This window comes from Aquila chrysaetos, chromosome 3, assembly GCF_900496995.4.
Source record: "Aquila chrysaetos chrysaetos chromosome 3, bAquChr1.4, whole genome shotgun sequence".
Classification (NCBI taxonomy): Eukaryota; Metazoa; Chordata; class Aves; order Accipitriformes; family Accipitridae; genus Aquila; species Aquila chrysaetos.
Genome location: NC_044006.1, coordinates 31819548 through 31834757, shown reverse-complemented (window position 1 = coordinate 31834757; position 15210 = coordinate 31819548). Strand labels below are relative to the sequence as shown.

Sequence of the window (15210 nt, the reverse complement as noted above, 5' to 3'; positions counted from 1 at the left end):
GTTTCTGCTTAAGTGTGATGACTGCTAAGCAAGCACCAAAGAAGCATTAAGCACAGGCAACTAACTTTTTGTATTTAATCATAAAGACAGAGCTGGCCTTGGACAGATAGAACGTGCCTTTTATTTGAATGCTAGACAGACATATTCAAATAACTAATAGGAGGTTTCCACATACTTAATTTTCTTTTGAAACACAATACAACATAAAACAGATATCCTGCCTCAAACAGGCTGGTCACCTTCAATGAGTTTTTGACCTCTTAAAGCATTCCCCCAACTTAAGCCTAGTTTTTAAGAGCTAAAAAGGACAATGGTTTCTGGAAGAACCAAGCAAATCATCTCTCTGTTCCCAGGAATCTCTCTAGTCACTTACCGCTCTCCAGAACCGGCTAGCTTCAAGGGCCTGTTCCAGAAATAACAGCTGGTACAAAGCACTGTCTGAACTCAAGAGCCTAGCTGCAAGCCAGCATGTCCCCCTGACTACACAAAGTAATGTAATCCTTGGCTTCAGGCATGAGCATCCTAGAAAATGGACTGTTCCACTGTGGCTCAAACTAGCCTTATTTCTTTCTTCCTGAAGAAGTTACAGTTTGGACAGAAGACTTCTGCCTATAGTAGGATTCCCCAGGGTATGCATGGTGAGTACAGAGATTAAAGTTAACAGCTGCTGACTTATTCTCTCTTGAGGATAAAAATGCTAATACATGAAAATATACACAAGTTACTTTATCCTCTGAGCTCTTGGCTATATTTATACTTCAGCTGAAGATACAACTGCAGCTCACATTGACAGCTGAAATACGAACAGCAGCTGACCCCAAAACTGCCTGGGCTTCTGACTTAATTTCAGTCAAGTTTTTTGCTCTTGCCCCTGCTGCTGTACTCTCAGGGAGCATTTGTACATGAAATGTATGATGGATATATTGCCTTGATCCTGTTTGACAATGTGAGCGCTTATCCTAATGGTTACAGACCTTTGAGATGTCTACGCAAAACTTAGGAACAGTAATGTATTGCGATATTGCCATCCTAAGTCCGTTTGTCAGAGTCTTGCTACTGGTGCCTTTGGTTTGCCATTGCTGATTTTGTTCCATCATGCCAAGAGTTTTTCCAAGAAAATCATGCAATTCTCTCAATGGAAAATGAGCAACACTTTTGCAGGGTTTTTACTCTGCAGTAGTACTAGCACAATTTGATCTCTGCAGAGTAATTACATATTAGGGTACAGGTTCTTATTCTAAAGGCCAGTCTATTCTACAAAGGCTTTGCAGTTTATCTGCAATAACACAGCTGTAACAACACACTCTGCAATGAAGGTGAAGCTTACATACCAAATGCCAGTGAAAGTTAAGCCACCATCCATACAGAGTGGTGTGGACAGAGTGAGCCAGCCCAAGGACTTTTATGTTGGTATGAATTATGCTAACAGTGCAGCTAATTGTTTGGCAAATTATATGTAACAAGTACAGGACTGGTCTTGAGCTAATGATGCTTAGATTAAGCTTTAGTTAAGTTTCATTTACTAGAACATGGCGTGAGATGGCATTTTTGGGCAGTAGTATAAAAATGTATTTAAAAACCTTGTACATCTCAAATATGGAAAAGCCAAACCAGAATTATTATCCAGTGACCCATAAAAGAAAATATTTCTTTACCCGTTTGGAAGTGGTATATGGTGTAGGAATCTTGGAAAAGGTGAACTTGCACAAGGAATACACCTGTGTTGTAAAAGAAGAAGCTGGTCACACATTCATCTGGCACTTTTCATATGAAATCATGACATGTTTAAAAAAAAGCAGAATTGCTTACACATCATTTTTAGATACTTAGTCACTACATGCCCGTATTACTCATCAGATGACCCTGTCTGAAACTCAAAATCCAGAATAATGCTGGGACTAACAAGACTTAGTTCTATTTAATTTTTCTTTAAAAAAGCAAAATGGAAACAATCTGCATTTTACTTTTTTCAGTGACAAAAAGAGACATCTAGCATTGATCATCACATGACTCAGCAGTTACAGAAAAACCTAAATACTGAGTCCAAGGACTTAGAGAAGTCAAAAACCTTGAAATCTTAATTGGGATCTACAATAGGCTTATTGTGGATATATACAGTGCCAATGCTGTGCCTGTGCACAGATTCTAGGAAATGAAAGTCTTTTTCAGCTGACTTCATTACTAAAATTTCATTATTAAAAACACACATACTATATTGTCTTAAGTACAAATGGAGAACATTATCAAACACTTCATCCAGTAGTTCTGCTCCATCATTCATAGACTCCCTCCCCAAAATAACGATATTGATCCAGAAGTACACTTTTTTTTAGCAAACTTACAAATAAAGGACACTTTAATTGTTTACATTCATTATGAAACCAACAGTACATACCCTGATGGTGTAATGGATGGTGTTTTGTTTCTCATACTGGGACACCACTAAGGTAAATATATGGGGCCCTGGAGAGGTCAGCTTTATCTTGGTCAGATAATGAGGACTGTTGATCCGAATACCATCAATATATGGAGGAGGATCAGCTGAAAAATAAAAGGATGAACACTTTTCCCTGATCAAAAAAATCCCCCAGCTTGGTAAACTTCTTAGCCATTTTGTATCAGTGAATTTTGACAGGAAAATCAGATTGTTGGTACTAAGGCTAGACTGTAAGCAGACCTGAGTGCTCTCAAAAGAATAGAGCCTCAGGATTTGCTCATAAAAAGGACAGGTAAGAGCAACTATCATTTTCAGGAGAGGTACATCACACATGACAGGACACAAATTCTGCACTTGAAAGTACGGCTTAAATCCCACGACTTGCAAGAACTGCTTATCAATCTCCCATCAATGTCACTACTCAAGGAAGACCTACTGTGATTATGTTGAAATTTGAAGAGAAAGATAAGGAACATTTGAGCACTCTTTAAAAATCTCTGAGGAGTCTGTTCCTTCTCCATTGGCTGGACAGTTCTGGAGTGCATGCTGCCAAAATCTTTGGCCACTGGGTAAACGAGACTTTAAAACATGTTAATTTCTTTAACTAAATCACACACAGTTTGTCTCTCTCCCCCCCCCCCCCCAAATCCTTGTGATCATTACACACATGAAGTTGCATCCCACTACCAATGCAAATGTGGTACTTATTATAAACCTCCCAAATACTTGCTTTTACAATTAAACAATGTTATTTGGCCTCTAACTGGTTCTTTTGAGACTTCTTTTCGTTTCAGTGAAGCAGGAACAAGTCTAACCAATTACTTCAATAGGCCCAGGATCAGGTCCTTTTATTTTCTTCCACAAAGCAACATGGGAGAGGGGAAAGGATTAATATAAAACAATGAGAAGCTTAGGAATGGGAAATCTCGGCCTCACTGCTAAAGGATTAACCTGCTTTGTTCTGATCTCTTTTTAACAGATGGTAAAAATAATACTGCAGCTTGTCCAATCTATTTTCACAGAAAAAGGTTTTAAACAAGTTTGAACTCGTGAGGTTAAAAGTTTATAAAAGAGTTTGGGTAGCAAGACAAAACATATGAATCATCCAGTTCTTGCCAGTGGTCTTGCAGGAAGACTCTCTCGAAAAAGCACAACTGAACAATTCCCTCCACTATACAAGTGCATTTGGTTTGCCTACTTGTTTTCAGTAAGACACACGTGTAAAATAAGCACTGCTACAAGTACTAGCAATACCAGAAGCAAGTCTTGGGCCGTAAGGAGAAGCAGATGCTTTAACAAGATCAGCTCTTGCAAAAACAGATAATGATTTGGTTAGATCTCAACAAATGCTTTCTGCAGAAATACAGCTTGGATTCTAGGGGACTTGGTCACCAGAGTTCACTGAACAAGACCAGAGATGAACAATGCAACCTTTACCAGCCACTCAAATAGGAAAAAACCACACAAATTCCACTCTTTTCACCAAAGAGCTTTAAAAGCTACTCTCTAATTAACTGTTGCTATTACCTGTTGCATGAGCAGCTACCTGAATGCAACCCTGGTTCTAAAGAGGTTCCTTATCTGTAAAAGCAACAGGCCAAATCCTACCTGCCTTAGGAGGCACCTTCACTGAATTATTCCAAGAAATATTTTTACAGAGATCTCTAACTTGATGTAAAGAATAAATAAAAATATTATATTATTAGCTCTACCTTAACATTGCCATCTACCCTATCCATCAATCTGGGCATTACCTTTACTTCCTGTGTCTCAACCTGTGTTTCAGATCTGCTATCTGTCTTGAAATAAAACAAACATGGCTTTTTCGCAGCTACAACAAAGCTCCAAAAGCCAAGCCCCTTCTTCTCAAGGTGAGTAGAATCTGACCTATAACGACCAAGAGTAATACTTTGACAAATTTGAACATCTAAATATTTTTCTTAAACATTCCATACCTGATGCTTTGAAATATGTTGAAAGTATTCAGCTGTATCTCATGAGCTTGCTTAGGTACTTTACTAAGCCAAGTTCATAGAACAATTAACCTTAATTATTTTCATTTAGTGGAAGCTGTAAACCTTTAAATCATTTCACAAACATGGGAAATAATTATGCGATCAGATAAACAGAAGCACAACATCTGTTCCCTCTAAGCATTAACTACTGCCACTGCAAATAAACAGAACAATAAAGAAAATGCCGTGCCAAAATAAGTGTCAGCAGGACTATGCAGACTTCGTGATGTGCTTCCAACAGGTACAGCTTAGTCTATTCCTTCAGTGTAGGCTGTTGAAGGTGGTCAAACAGAGCTAAACAACTATTTCAGAAGATTGACCTCTCAGAGTGAGGCATCTCATTTTAAAGCAAGAAGTGCCTTTCCTCACCACAAAATCCTTTGCAATTCTTCATTTATTTCTACCAATCTTCTTGACAATTAAGGTACACTAACCTGGATAGTAAACTTTTTTGCCATCAGTCTTGTATACAACCATTGTAATGAATTCCCGATTGTGTGCAAAGTCATCCTATAAAAAACACAAATCAAGTAGAGTTGTACACTTCTGTGGAAAGTAACTAATACTTAATCAGAATCAAGTACACATTCTACCATCTCCTTTGATCGCCACATGGTATGATCTGATATTTATTGAGATACCTGATCTAATTCTTTTTAAAATACCTGAAGTAAATAAACTGCCACTAATTTAACTTACAACAGTTCAGGCCCCAAGATTCAAAGTTACTTCAGAACCTTTATGGTGGAATATAATCACTTAGCTCAATTTTTATGCTGGGTCTATTTAAACAATCTTGTTTGTAGGTATGTGTACCTGCTGAATTTAAGATTTTTACATATACAGAGGCATTCATACCTGAACATGAACACACAAGCAGTAATAACAGAAAGCTATATAGAAAGGTTTATGGAAGATGTTGCAGAACTCATAATACAGAAAAAGAACCCGGCACCTTATCTGTGATGTGCCTGCTAAGCAGAACCCAGACGGCAGCACCACCTTGTGGACACTGGACCTCTAGCTTGTACTGAGGATTATTAGCCAGGCTGTAGGCATCCTTCACTGGACCTTGCTTTGCATCCCAAGTACTAAAAGTAATACAGACATGTTATTAGACGAGTAAGATACTAATTCGTGCTTTGAAAACGAACTTGCAAGTCCTACATATATACAGAGCTATCGATTATCAGTAACAGAGTTACTGAAGGCTAATTTTCTACTGGAATCTATGACAGTGGTTACATAATACAATTGCATCACAAGCATTATCTTATAGCTTTGTTTTATAAATGACTTCACTACAACACAAGTATGATAATAAAAAATGATAAATACAAACAGCTTGGCTGTTTGGTATGGTGACTGCAACCACACAAAGCATAGAAAAAGCTGAACCATTCAAGGAGCCTAGGCTACCCGATCACAGTCATATTGGTGATTGCATACACCAATATTAAGTGAAAAACACCTATGCTTTTGTAACCACAGAAATCCCCATATAAGCTATGGTTAGTTTCAAAAGCTTGCCAATTTTTTTACTCCAGTTTTTTATCGAGGTAATTTTTATTTTAAAATTTTATCTGTTTCATGTTTGGAAGCGTGCCTGCATGAAGTGTTAAAGATCTTTGAGGTACCGTATTGCAAAATCTGCCTGCTGCCTCATGAACTGTCTAGACAAGGAAAATACAACGTGAAAAAATAAAAAGTGCTGATGACTGAATGCAAAGCATGGCACGCTGGAAACAGAAGTGGATAAAGCTATTCGTAAGTCCCATTGACCCTCCTACACTTTTAAAACTGCACAGCATGTGTGGAAGGCTGTGTTATCAACTAAGCTTCAAATTATCACCATCATTACTCCACTTTTTATAGCAGTAGCCATTTCCCTACACAGCAGTATGACAATCACTAATAATATAAGGAAACACAGACTAGTAGGTGAGCTTTGAGATTAGCATACACATTATCTCGTCTTGCTACATGACCGCAGTGTATTTTAGAATTAATCTGAACACAAATATGGAAGGAGCATTTACGGTAAGATCAGCAGTTGCAGTATGGATGAAAGAGGTTGTGCAGAGCTAACATACGCAGAAACAGTGTGGAAGCGGTGGCAAAGTGCAGTATAGTGGAGTGGAAAAATAGAGAACCCCTTGCTTTCCAGAACCCAGACACCCACTTATCATCAAACTAGGTGACAAAGACTGAATGTGATAGATACTAGGTAGGACACAGGTATCATGTTCAGAAAAAATCAGCAGGCAAGGAAGATTACTTATGATAACTACAACTGGTGAAAAACAGAATTAGTTAAACTACACTAACATCATTGAACACACCCTGTAAAGACAACATGCACTGCACAAACAACTTGCTGCTGGCCAGGAAAATGAATTCCAAATAAAAACTAGGTCACTCAAGCATTGTCTGGTCACTGCTTAAAGACAGACTGCACAAAAATCTGATTTCTATTCTGATACAGAGATGTGGCACTGAGGTCAGAATCTGGTTACTCAACCTTAGGTCCAAAGGAACATCACAAAGGTCACTAGAGTCCAATGATGTTATAGAAGTAGTCAAAAAACAAAGCCTGGGTTGAGAATTTAAAAGTGTAAAGTCAGGCTCAGGGAGCATGGTTGGAGTTCAACCTCTTCAGCTGTAACTAGGAGGAACAGAAGGAAGGAAACACCACATCAGAACATTTAGTGAGGAAATGACACAGAAGTTTTATCTTTTGGACCAACCTGTGAATACACGTAGATTCTTTAAAAAGACTTGGGTTCCAACTCAAATAAATAACATCATAGTACTGGCACAGGTCCTCCCAGGCAATCCAGAAAATGCCTACAAAGGAAATGCTGTTATTGTTTCCTTACCAGACACCTTGATTTCACTTGTTTTTCAAAAGTCTCTTTCCAGGCAAATGATACAGCTTATATAAATGAACATTTCTGTAAAACTTAGTAGCAATGTCTGCATTGCCCAAATTTCTAATTTAAACTTAGCTCCCTAAACAAACAAGTTAAACAAGTTAGTCTCTGCTTATCATCAAGGACTTTCTGAAGCTTTCAGAATGCTTTTCATTCTCAAGCACTCAGCAGAAGATATGAAAGAATCTGTTGTATTGAGAGAGACTTCATTAGGCGATTCTGACCTGCCTCCCCCTTTCCTAGGTTTCTGGCAGGGGGGGAGGAAAAAAAAAAAATTAAAAAAAATTACATAGTCAAACAGGTTCTCACAATTCAACAACCTACTTCAGTAGTCATCCAGCACAATCAAGTATTCAATCAACATTGAGTACATCTGAATGTATTTCTAAGATACTTCCTCCAACACCTACATGACTTGCTTTGGCATCCTGAATCTGCTTCATCTTTACAACATTCTCATGCATTTATTCTAATTCTCTGTAGCTCCCTTAATTGCAACTCCAGCCAACAATAATGCCTGCAAGCTGACAGATTCCTGATGAAATGAACTCTCAAGAGGTAAGAGCCTTATAAATCAAGTCTCTGACATAGGCAGTTGCAGATCTTGCAGCACTAAAAAAAAATGCAGTCATAATAGCTACACACTTAGACAACAAGACCAGAGCGTAAATCCAGTCAGAAGAAACTACTCCCTTAAAATTTCTAATGTAATTTATATTAAATTTTATCTACTAGATGTTACAGATATAAATTCCTTACTAAATGAATCAGTAAATAAATAATGAGCTAATCTCTCGTAACTGTCACAAAGCCAGGGCTGATATTTTTATATTTAAATCAGAATTCTTCCTTATCAATAAATGCTATAGTTTAACGGGTTTGGATGCATACTGTTGTCAAAATAGAGTGGCACTGAACAAAAGGGCTCCCTCACAGAGATACACAGACAGCAACTAGGATACTAAAAAAAAAGAGCAGATATCTCTTTCTGAATTGTAAAACACAGCTTCTGCAGAATTTCTAAACTGCCAGCAACCTGCCCTTCCACCAGCAAACCCACACTGACTTTTGAGATGCTACACTCTTCTGCTCCCTAGGGAAGATGGGACAGGACAACACTGGGCATCACTCCAAGTGGTTTCTCTGGACAGTAACATAGTAGTACCACTGTCTGAAAGATCAATCTTAGTCTACACTTACAGCTGGAAATAAAGTGTATGTAAAGATTTGTTTATAGACATATTAATGTAATGCAAGGGGAAAAAAACCCACTTACCTCCAGTGCATAACCTCAAATACAGGCAAGACTAATTTGAATACTGATTATAGTAAGCATGTTGACACATATTTGCAAGTATTGGAGGAAAAAACCCACAAAAAGTCTATTCATGTATTAAAAAGCAGCATTACACAGCTTACTGTCAGAATGTTATCTTTGCAATGTACTCCCCCATGCCCAGATACAGAGGTAGCAACACTTAAGCAAAGAGGTAATTTCTCCTCAATGAATTTGAGATATATTAAACAGTCCAAATTACTTAAACCCCAGACAAACCTGAAATGACAGATTTAAATACACAAACGCTTCCTAAACATTTGGGGCTATTTAGTTTCTAGTATTTGTTTTACTTTCCCTCTCCTTGTGCTTAAGCATTTCCTTCTACCTTCCAGCAGGGATACACCAAAGATCTATATTATCTGAAAAGATAATGACTTTTTAAACCTTATTACCATTGTCTATTTTCTGAGCTGTTCGTGGATCAAAGTTCAAGTATTTTTGTAAATCTGGGGTCCAGTTTCTTATGTCATTTTCACTGTATCGTCCCTTCCAACGTAAGTGGCTCCAGGGATTTTTCAACTGAAGAAATCGAAGTCCCTAAAGAAATACAAAATAAAATTGCTGGATTCATCTTGTAAAGGTAATTTTGGTATTAACATGGAATATGGATGAATAGCTCAGGAAAATACAGCATCATTAAGCTTTCTGGAATTTCCCAGTGGAGCTCAAGACAGAATAAACTATATTAGCCATTAGAGGAAAAAATCAGCAGCTACGCATCACAGACAGGTTTCAAACAGGCATCTGGAAACATCTTCAGTTTTACTTGATACCTTATATTCTCTTATATCCAAGACTGCATACGCATGGGTTGGAACTAAACCCCATTTTTCTCCTTCCTCTTCAGACATCACCCCTGTTGCTGTTGTGATAAGGACATCTCCTTTGTGAAATCTGTTCAAAGAGAGGTGAAAAATAGCTTAATTAAAATCTTGCAAGTTGCAAACTAACATTTGCCAGACACTGTAATAGTATGTTTTTACACTGTCCATTAGCGTGACCGTGCTTTTTAAAAACTGGAATACAAGTCAGCAGAAATCACTCCTGAAAAAGCTTGAGAAAGTAGAACTATTTTCTTTCAGTATTTAAGTATAGGCTTTAAGCAAAAAATTATTTTAATATAATTTCATATTTTTTGTAAATAAAAATCAGCATTTATCAACCTGAAGTTCTATCTGTGTCACTTTTTAAAGATACTCTTCACAGATCATCAGCTGAACACAAATGTGGTTTCATCAACACTTAGCCAATCACTGCATATAGCAAATTAACAACTCTGTGACACCCCCAGGATTCTAAAGGAGCTTCCCAAAACCTGAAGAATGAGAAGTTCATGCTTCTATACTTTTGCAGGTATTTACACTAAAGTTTTGTGTCCCCCAGCATAGGCCTTACAGGGTCTGAATTGTCAACTCACAACAACTTGAGTTCTGCAATTGTTCTGAATTGCAATTATTAATTTCACAAAATTATTGCTGTGAAAACACACTAGCACATTTCCCAGCCCATGCTAAAATCCAAGTACATACTGAGCATCCCTAGACAGTTTACAGGATCACTGGACTATGGATCGACACAGTTTCAGTCTAGCACAGGTGAACAATAGTGATGCTATAATGGCTAGATCCCATACTAATTGCAGTCACACCTCCAAATTGTGACACTGAAATATCTGAAAAGTTGTTGACAATCAACTTGAGAGCTCCTAACCAAATGAAAAAGCACTGTAGAAATAGAGTCACGCTCTTTTATCATATTTGCAGATGTTTCAGTCAACAGAATATCCCCCTTCTGCTGCACTAAAATGCATAAGAAACTGGTTGCACAAAACTGTTTTCAAAGAAATCAAAGTACTTGCTAGCTGACATTTGTAAATTACAGCTATATCTTTCACTATAAGTAGAATTGCTATGGTAGGTCTGAAAAATCAGTATTGCAGTTCTGATAGACTTTTGCTGCTCCTCCAGATTTACTAATGGGGCATAATAACCAAGATCTTGTGATACAATTAGAAATACTATATTATATCTGCTTGCTAAGGACATCAATGCTAAAGTCCTGGGGAACTGTGTGGGAACACAGAACACGTTTCCTTCTACTTTTTAAACACTTCTAACATATATTGGTTCCAAGCTGCTCTTCTCTGATTCTATATTCTATTTTCTTCATCAAGAAATGGGCTACTGTCTTTTTTTTTCTTCATATGTAAAGAAGAAAAATCACCTCAAACAAAATTCCACAATATTTTACTCTTCTGTTCTATCAAAGCCACTGATACCTTAATTCTTCTTCCAGAAAGTATATGGAGGTTTTACAAAGCACAATTTCTAGTAGTACCAAAATGCTACCAAAAGATCTGTGGTGATTGTACTGCTTTTACAGTGGTAACACAGCTAATACAGAGCATTTTAATTACTTAGGAGAGAACAAAGTTCTACCTCTGATAAAGCATTCTGAAAGTACTATCTTTATTGAAAGCTTGATTGTCAGAGTGCATAGCAATTCTTTCAGGTATCCAACCAGTCAGTGCATGGAGATCAATATTCTGAAATGCAAGCATTCAAAAGAAATCAGAATAGATAATCCATCTGTAAGCATATGATGTCTGTACACAAATTATAAAAGCGCCTTGAAAGAAATCAAGATTACACAAGTTACAATATAGCTCTACACATAAAAGGCTCAAGATTAAGGCTATATTAAAACAAACAAAAACTTATTTGATTAGTTTAGGACATTTCCAAATAAGCCTCAAAAAAAAAAAAAAAAAAAAAAAAAAAAAAAAAAAAAGGCAGCACCAAGCTAGAAAGAGAACTGATGAAACAAACTGGAATTTCAGAGCAATGGAAGCATAAGAGAATGATCAATCATGCTCAATTCTATGATGTGTTCTATTCATTTCATTGATTCACAGACTTTTAAAGCACAGTCTCAGAAGCACTATTTGGAACCTTATTATTATATATGCATTTTAAATAATTTAAGTTTTACTTGAAAGGCTCAGGGTTTGGCTTTTATATTCTTTTTGCTAAAGCTGACCCTGACATGTATTTCCATAAAAAGATGCTTTAATCTCCCCATTTAGTCTCCTCAAAATATTGCTTATTCCCTCTTCTTTTGCTTTGTACTCCTCAAAGCAAAAGCAGAGACTATAAATGCTTGAAGTGTCAATAACCAGCACTGGTAGGTGGGAACTTGAGGAATTACAAGTACAACACAGCCAGTAAGTAACCCTGATTATACACAGAAGCTATAATACAGTTGAAAGCAGAGGGGGCGGAAAGGGTGGAGATTAAAGGTCACAAGTCAAGCTGTTTTTCCAGATAGCAAGTTAGAGGACGACAATGAGAATAAAACACAGCTATTCTCACCAGATTCTGTCCTCCAAAACAAAGGAGCCCAACACTGACATAAATATACATTAAAAAGTATACTACATTTCCCCTTATACAAAGCCATGTTTGTCTCCATAATCATTTTTCAAAAGGTGATGATTACCTAGTATACCCTCCAAGAACGCAATTATCAAGACACCAACTAGAATGTGAACAGTACCATGAAATCAAAAATATACTCTCAAAATTTTAAAGAATTTTAAATTAAAATCAGAAATGCTTCCTAAGTAATGAATGAAGATTATGCAGGCTACTCATTTCAGTAAACTGGCCCTCTTTAGAAGAATAATTTGCACGTCAGCCTAGCTGCAGTACAATGACTGTTTCTTTAGTAACCACATTATAGGAACCCATTACATATTTATGTAAATGAGTGGAACAATCTGAAAAACAACTTTCACGGATCAAAGTACTTCCTTCCTCTATAGACATGTACTGAATGACTGGCCTGTTCCTTTCCTAGCTGTCTCCCCTAGCTAATGAGGGAGAACTGTCCTATTTATTGAACGACAGTTAGAAACCAAAATCAGCAGTATTGATATGGGCAAAAAAATTATGACTTTACCCAACACTTTCATCTAGACTCTATATAAACACATACACTTCCCAACTGTAAGTGCCAATCCTGTAGTCAGAGAACTAAGATTAACTCTGCCCATCAAGATGCCTTGCTCACTCTATTTTGATGGAATACATCTCATCAAGTACAGCTAAGCATATTTGTGAAAGAAAGAAATAGAAAAAAAAAATTAAGAAAACATCAAACCCAGTACTTGCCTCCCCAGGCAATTCATTTATTTCATTAGAAGGGCAGTTATTTGACCCAAGATTATCTAAGTGGAATTTTTGCCTCTTAGAAATAATCTAGTACTTACAGAATTTGATCCAGGAAAATCATATCCTCCCATGACCTTCATGTAAGCCTTTTCTATTAGTGATACCCATAATTCATTCTTATTGTTAGAATAAGAGCAGAGAAGTTCCCCACTATGATCAACAGGTAACTGGTCATCTATGATTACCTGTGTGAAATAAACAAATGAAAAATCACCATAAAGCTAATAAAGTATTTGGGGAGTATTTAAAAAATAAAACCAAACTCTCATTAATATATAGCTTGTGAGATAGCCAGATCTGATCATTGCTCTCATACATGGACACCTCTATCAATCCTGCAGTGGTTTGCCCAAGTGAACAAGAAATTCTATTGCCAGCTCCTACTTGCACTGGTCCACTGGGTGACCTGTGATCACCTGCCTCGCTTTCCCCTATGTAAATGGGGATGATGACAGCATGCTCTTGTAAAATGTCTAGTATCTATTGTAAAAGGTAGCCACAGAAAAGTTCAGTGTAATCACCAGCATAAAAAGTAAAGAAAAGCCTAATAATTCCTCACCTAATTTGGAAACAGAACATGGACTGTGCTTCATAGCCACCAGAAAAAAACCAGTTATTTATCTATAAGGAAGGAAACTATGTGTCACATCACTTTCATAGTCTCTAGTTCCAGATTTAAGTTTCTTCTGTCTGGAAAGGAAAAACAACCCAAAGAAACGGTTGTGAAAGTATTAACATTTCTTCTTTAAATTAGGTAGGATATATTTGGCATTATTACAGATTGTTACTGCAGTATTTGTAGTGGTCTGAAACAGTTTTCCAGAACAGATGTTTCAGTTTCACATTGGCATTAGTCCGTTACCTATACAGGCTACCAACACAGCACATTTTCTGGTCAAATTCTATCTGCATAGGAATAATAATCCTTTTCATAGAAGAGCAAATGGTCATTCATCCTAACAAAAGGCCATTAGGAGATATGTTGGAAAGAGTATTAAGAGCAAGGCAAGCACTTAAATGATACTTCCATGAAACATTCAGATTCCAGAATTTTGCAACTCAAGGACTTCCTGACCCAAAGGTTATTATCTTAGCAATTAATAGCCTTTGAGGAATTTCCCCTTACCCCCCCCCCCCCCATGAATATGACCACTCAGCTTCTGAACTCCCATAAATGTTCACTGGTCACTACAACCTGCAATAATCAGTGCTACAGTTAAGTATTATATGAAGAAATACATTATTCCATGCCCTTATTTATTGCACTGGAAAGAAAATTAAGCCATTTGTGAGTTTACGAAATTCAGTCATATATCTTCAGGCATCTCCTCTCCTTACTAAAAATCTGTGGTCATTTGAGTCATTCCTCTATGGTCATTCCATGTCTATACTCTTCCTGGATGTACCCCTCTGTACTTTTTAGTTCTGTAACTTCCTTTCTAAGATGGAGTGGAAGAGTAGATTACTTGCACACCCTATCATAAACATGGGATGCGTAATTTCGTTTCTGTATGGTTTTCATAATTCTTTTAAGCAATAGAAAGATTTTTTAATTAATTTAATGTGAGGCTATTTTCATGAATGTCTGTAGAAGAAATACCTACATTCTGTTACGTACTTCACAACCAAAATGAATCTCAAAAGGTTTAACTATCAAAAAGCACTTTCCAACAAAACTTGTCTAAAGTTTTTGCTATGCAAGCATAGCTTCACAGTGAAGCAGACCAAGCCTTTAAAATATATGAATTAAACAGTAACAGTATTAAGACGCCCCCAAACCACTTACCTTTCTAGGTACACCATTGATATGAAGCTTCACCATGTATTTGCCACATGGATTATATTCTGGTTCTCCTTTCTTATTCTGAGGGTAAATTATACTGTTTAAAAAAAAAAAAAAAGGCAGAGATTGTGGCATAAATGTCTCAGCTGTACATACACTGATAACAATAAAAATGGGATTAACATGGTCTGTTTCTGGAATTTATACTGAACAAAAATATGGAATTTTTAATGAAAGAACAACTCAAATTTAGTAAAAATAATGATGTTTAAATAGGTTTTATTTTTTCAGGCCTTGGTCTCGCTGCAGTTCTCTGCTTAATATATAACAAAAATAATGTAATTGTTTCTCCAACAGAAGCAAGGCAAACAAATTTATCTTGCTATTAAACAAAGGTTATTTACATATCTGTAGTATAAATACAGTACTGGCCTGAATGACAAGTCAAACATTTGAAGAAGACAACCATGC

General features: G+C 36.8%; 1 protein-coding gene across 7 annotated transcripts in view; it reads right to left on the bottom strand.

Moving 5' to 3' along the window:
* CAPN7 (calpain 7) overlaps positions 1-15210 on the bottom strand; it is a 35966-nt gene that overhangs the window by 6602 nt on the left and 14154 nt on the right. For 6 of the 7 annotated variants that reach the window (XM_030010433.1, XM_030010434.2, XM_030010436.2 and 3 more), the window contains 10 exons: positions 14743-14836; positions 12995-13141; positions 11163-11269; positions 9498-9618; positions 9117-9261; positions 7200-7299; positions 5408-5543; positions 4887-4962; positions 2396-2541; positions 1656-1718 (listed from right to left, as the gene is read on the bottom strand). In XM_030010433.1, coding sequence (XP_029866293.1) covers positions 1656-1718; positions 2396-2541; positions 4887-4962; positions 5408-5543; positions 7200-7299; positions 9117-9261; positions 9498-9618; positions 11163-11269; positions 12995-13141; positions 14743-14836 — 1135 coding nt within the window. The remainder of the gene's footprint in view (positions 1-1655; positions 1719-2395; positions 2542-4886; positions 4963-5407; positions 5544-7199; positions 7300-9116; positions 9262-9497; positions 9619-11162; positions 11270-12994; positions 13142-14742; positions 14837-15210) is intronic. The other variant, XM_041122569.1, reaches the window with a different exon arrangement.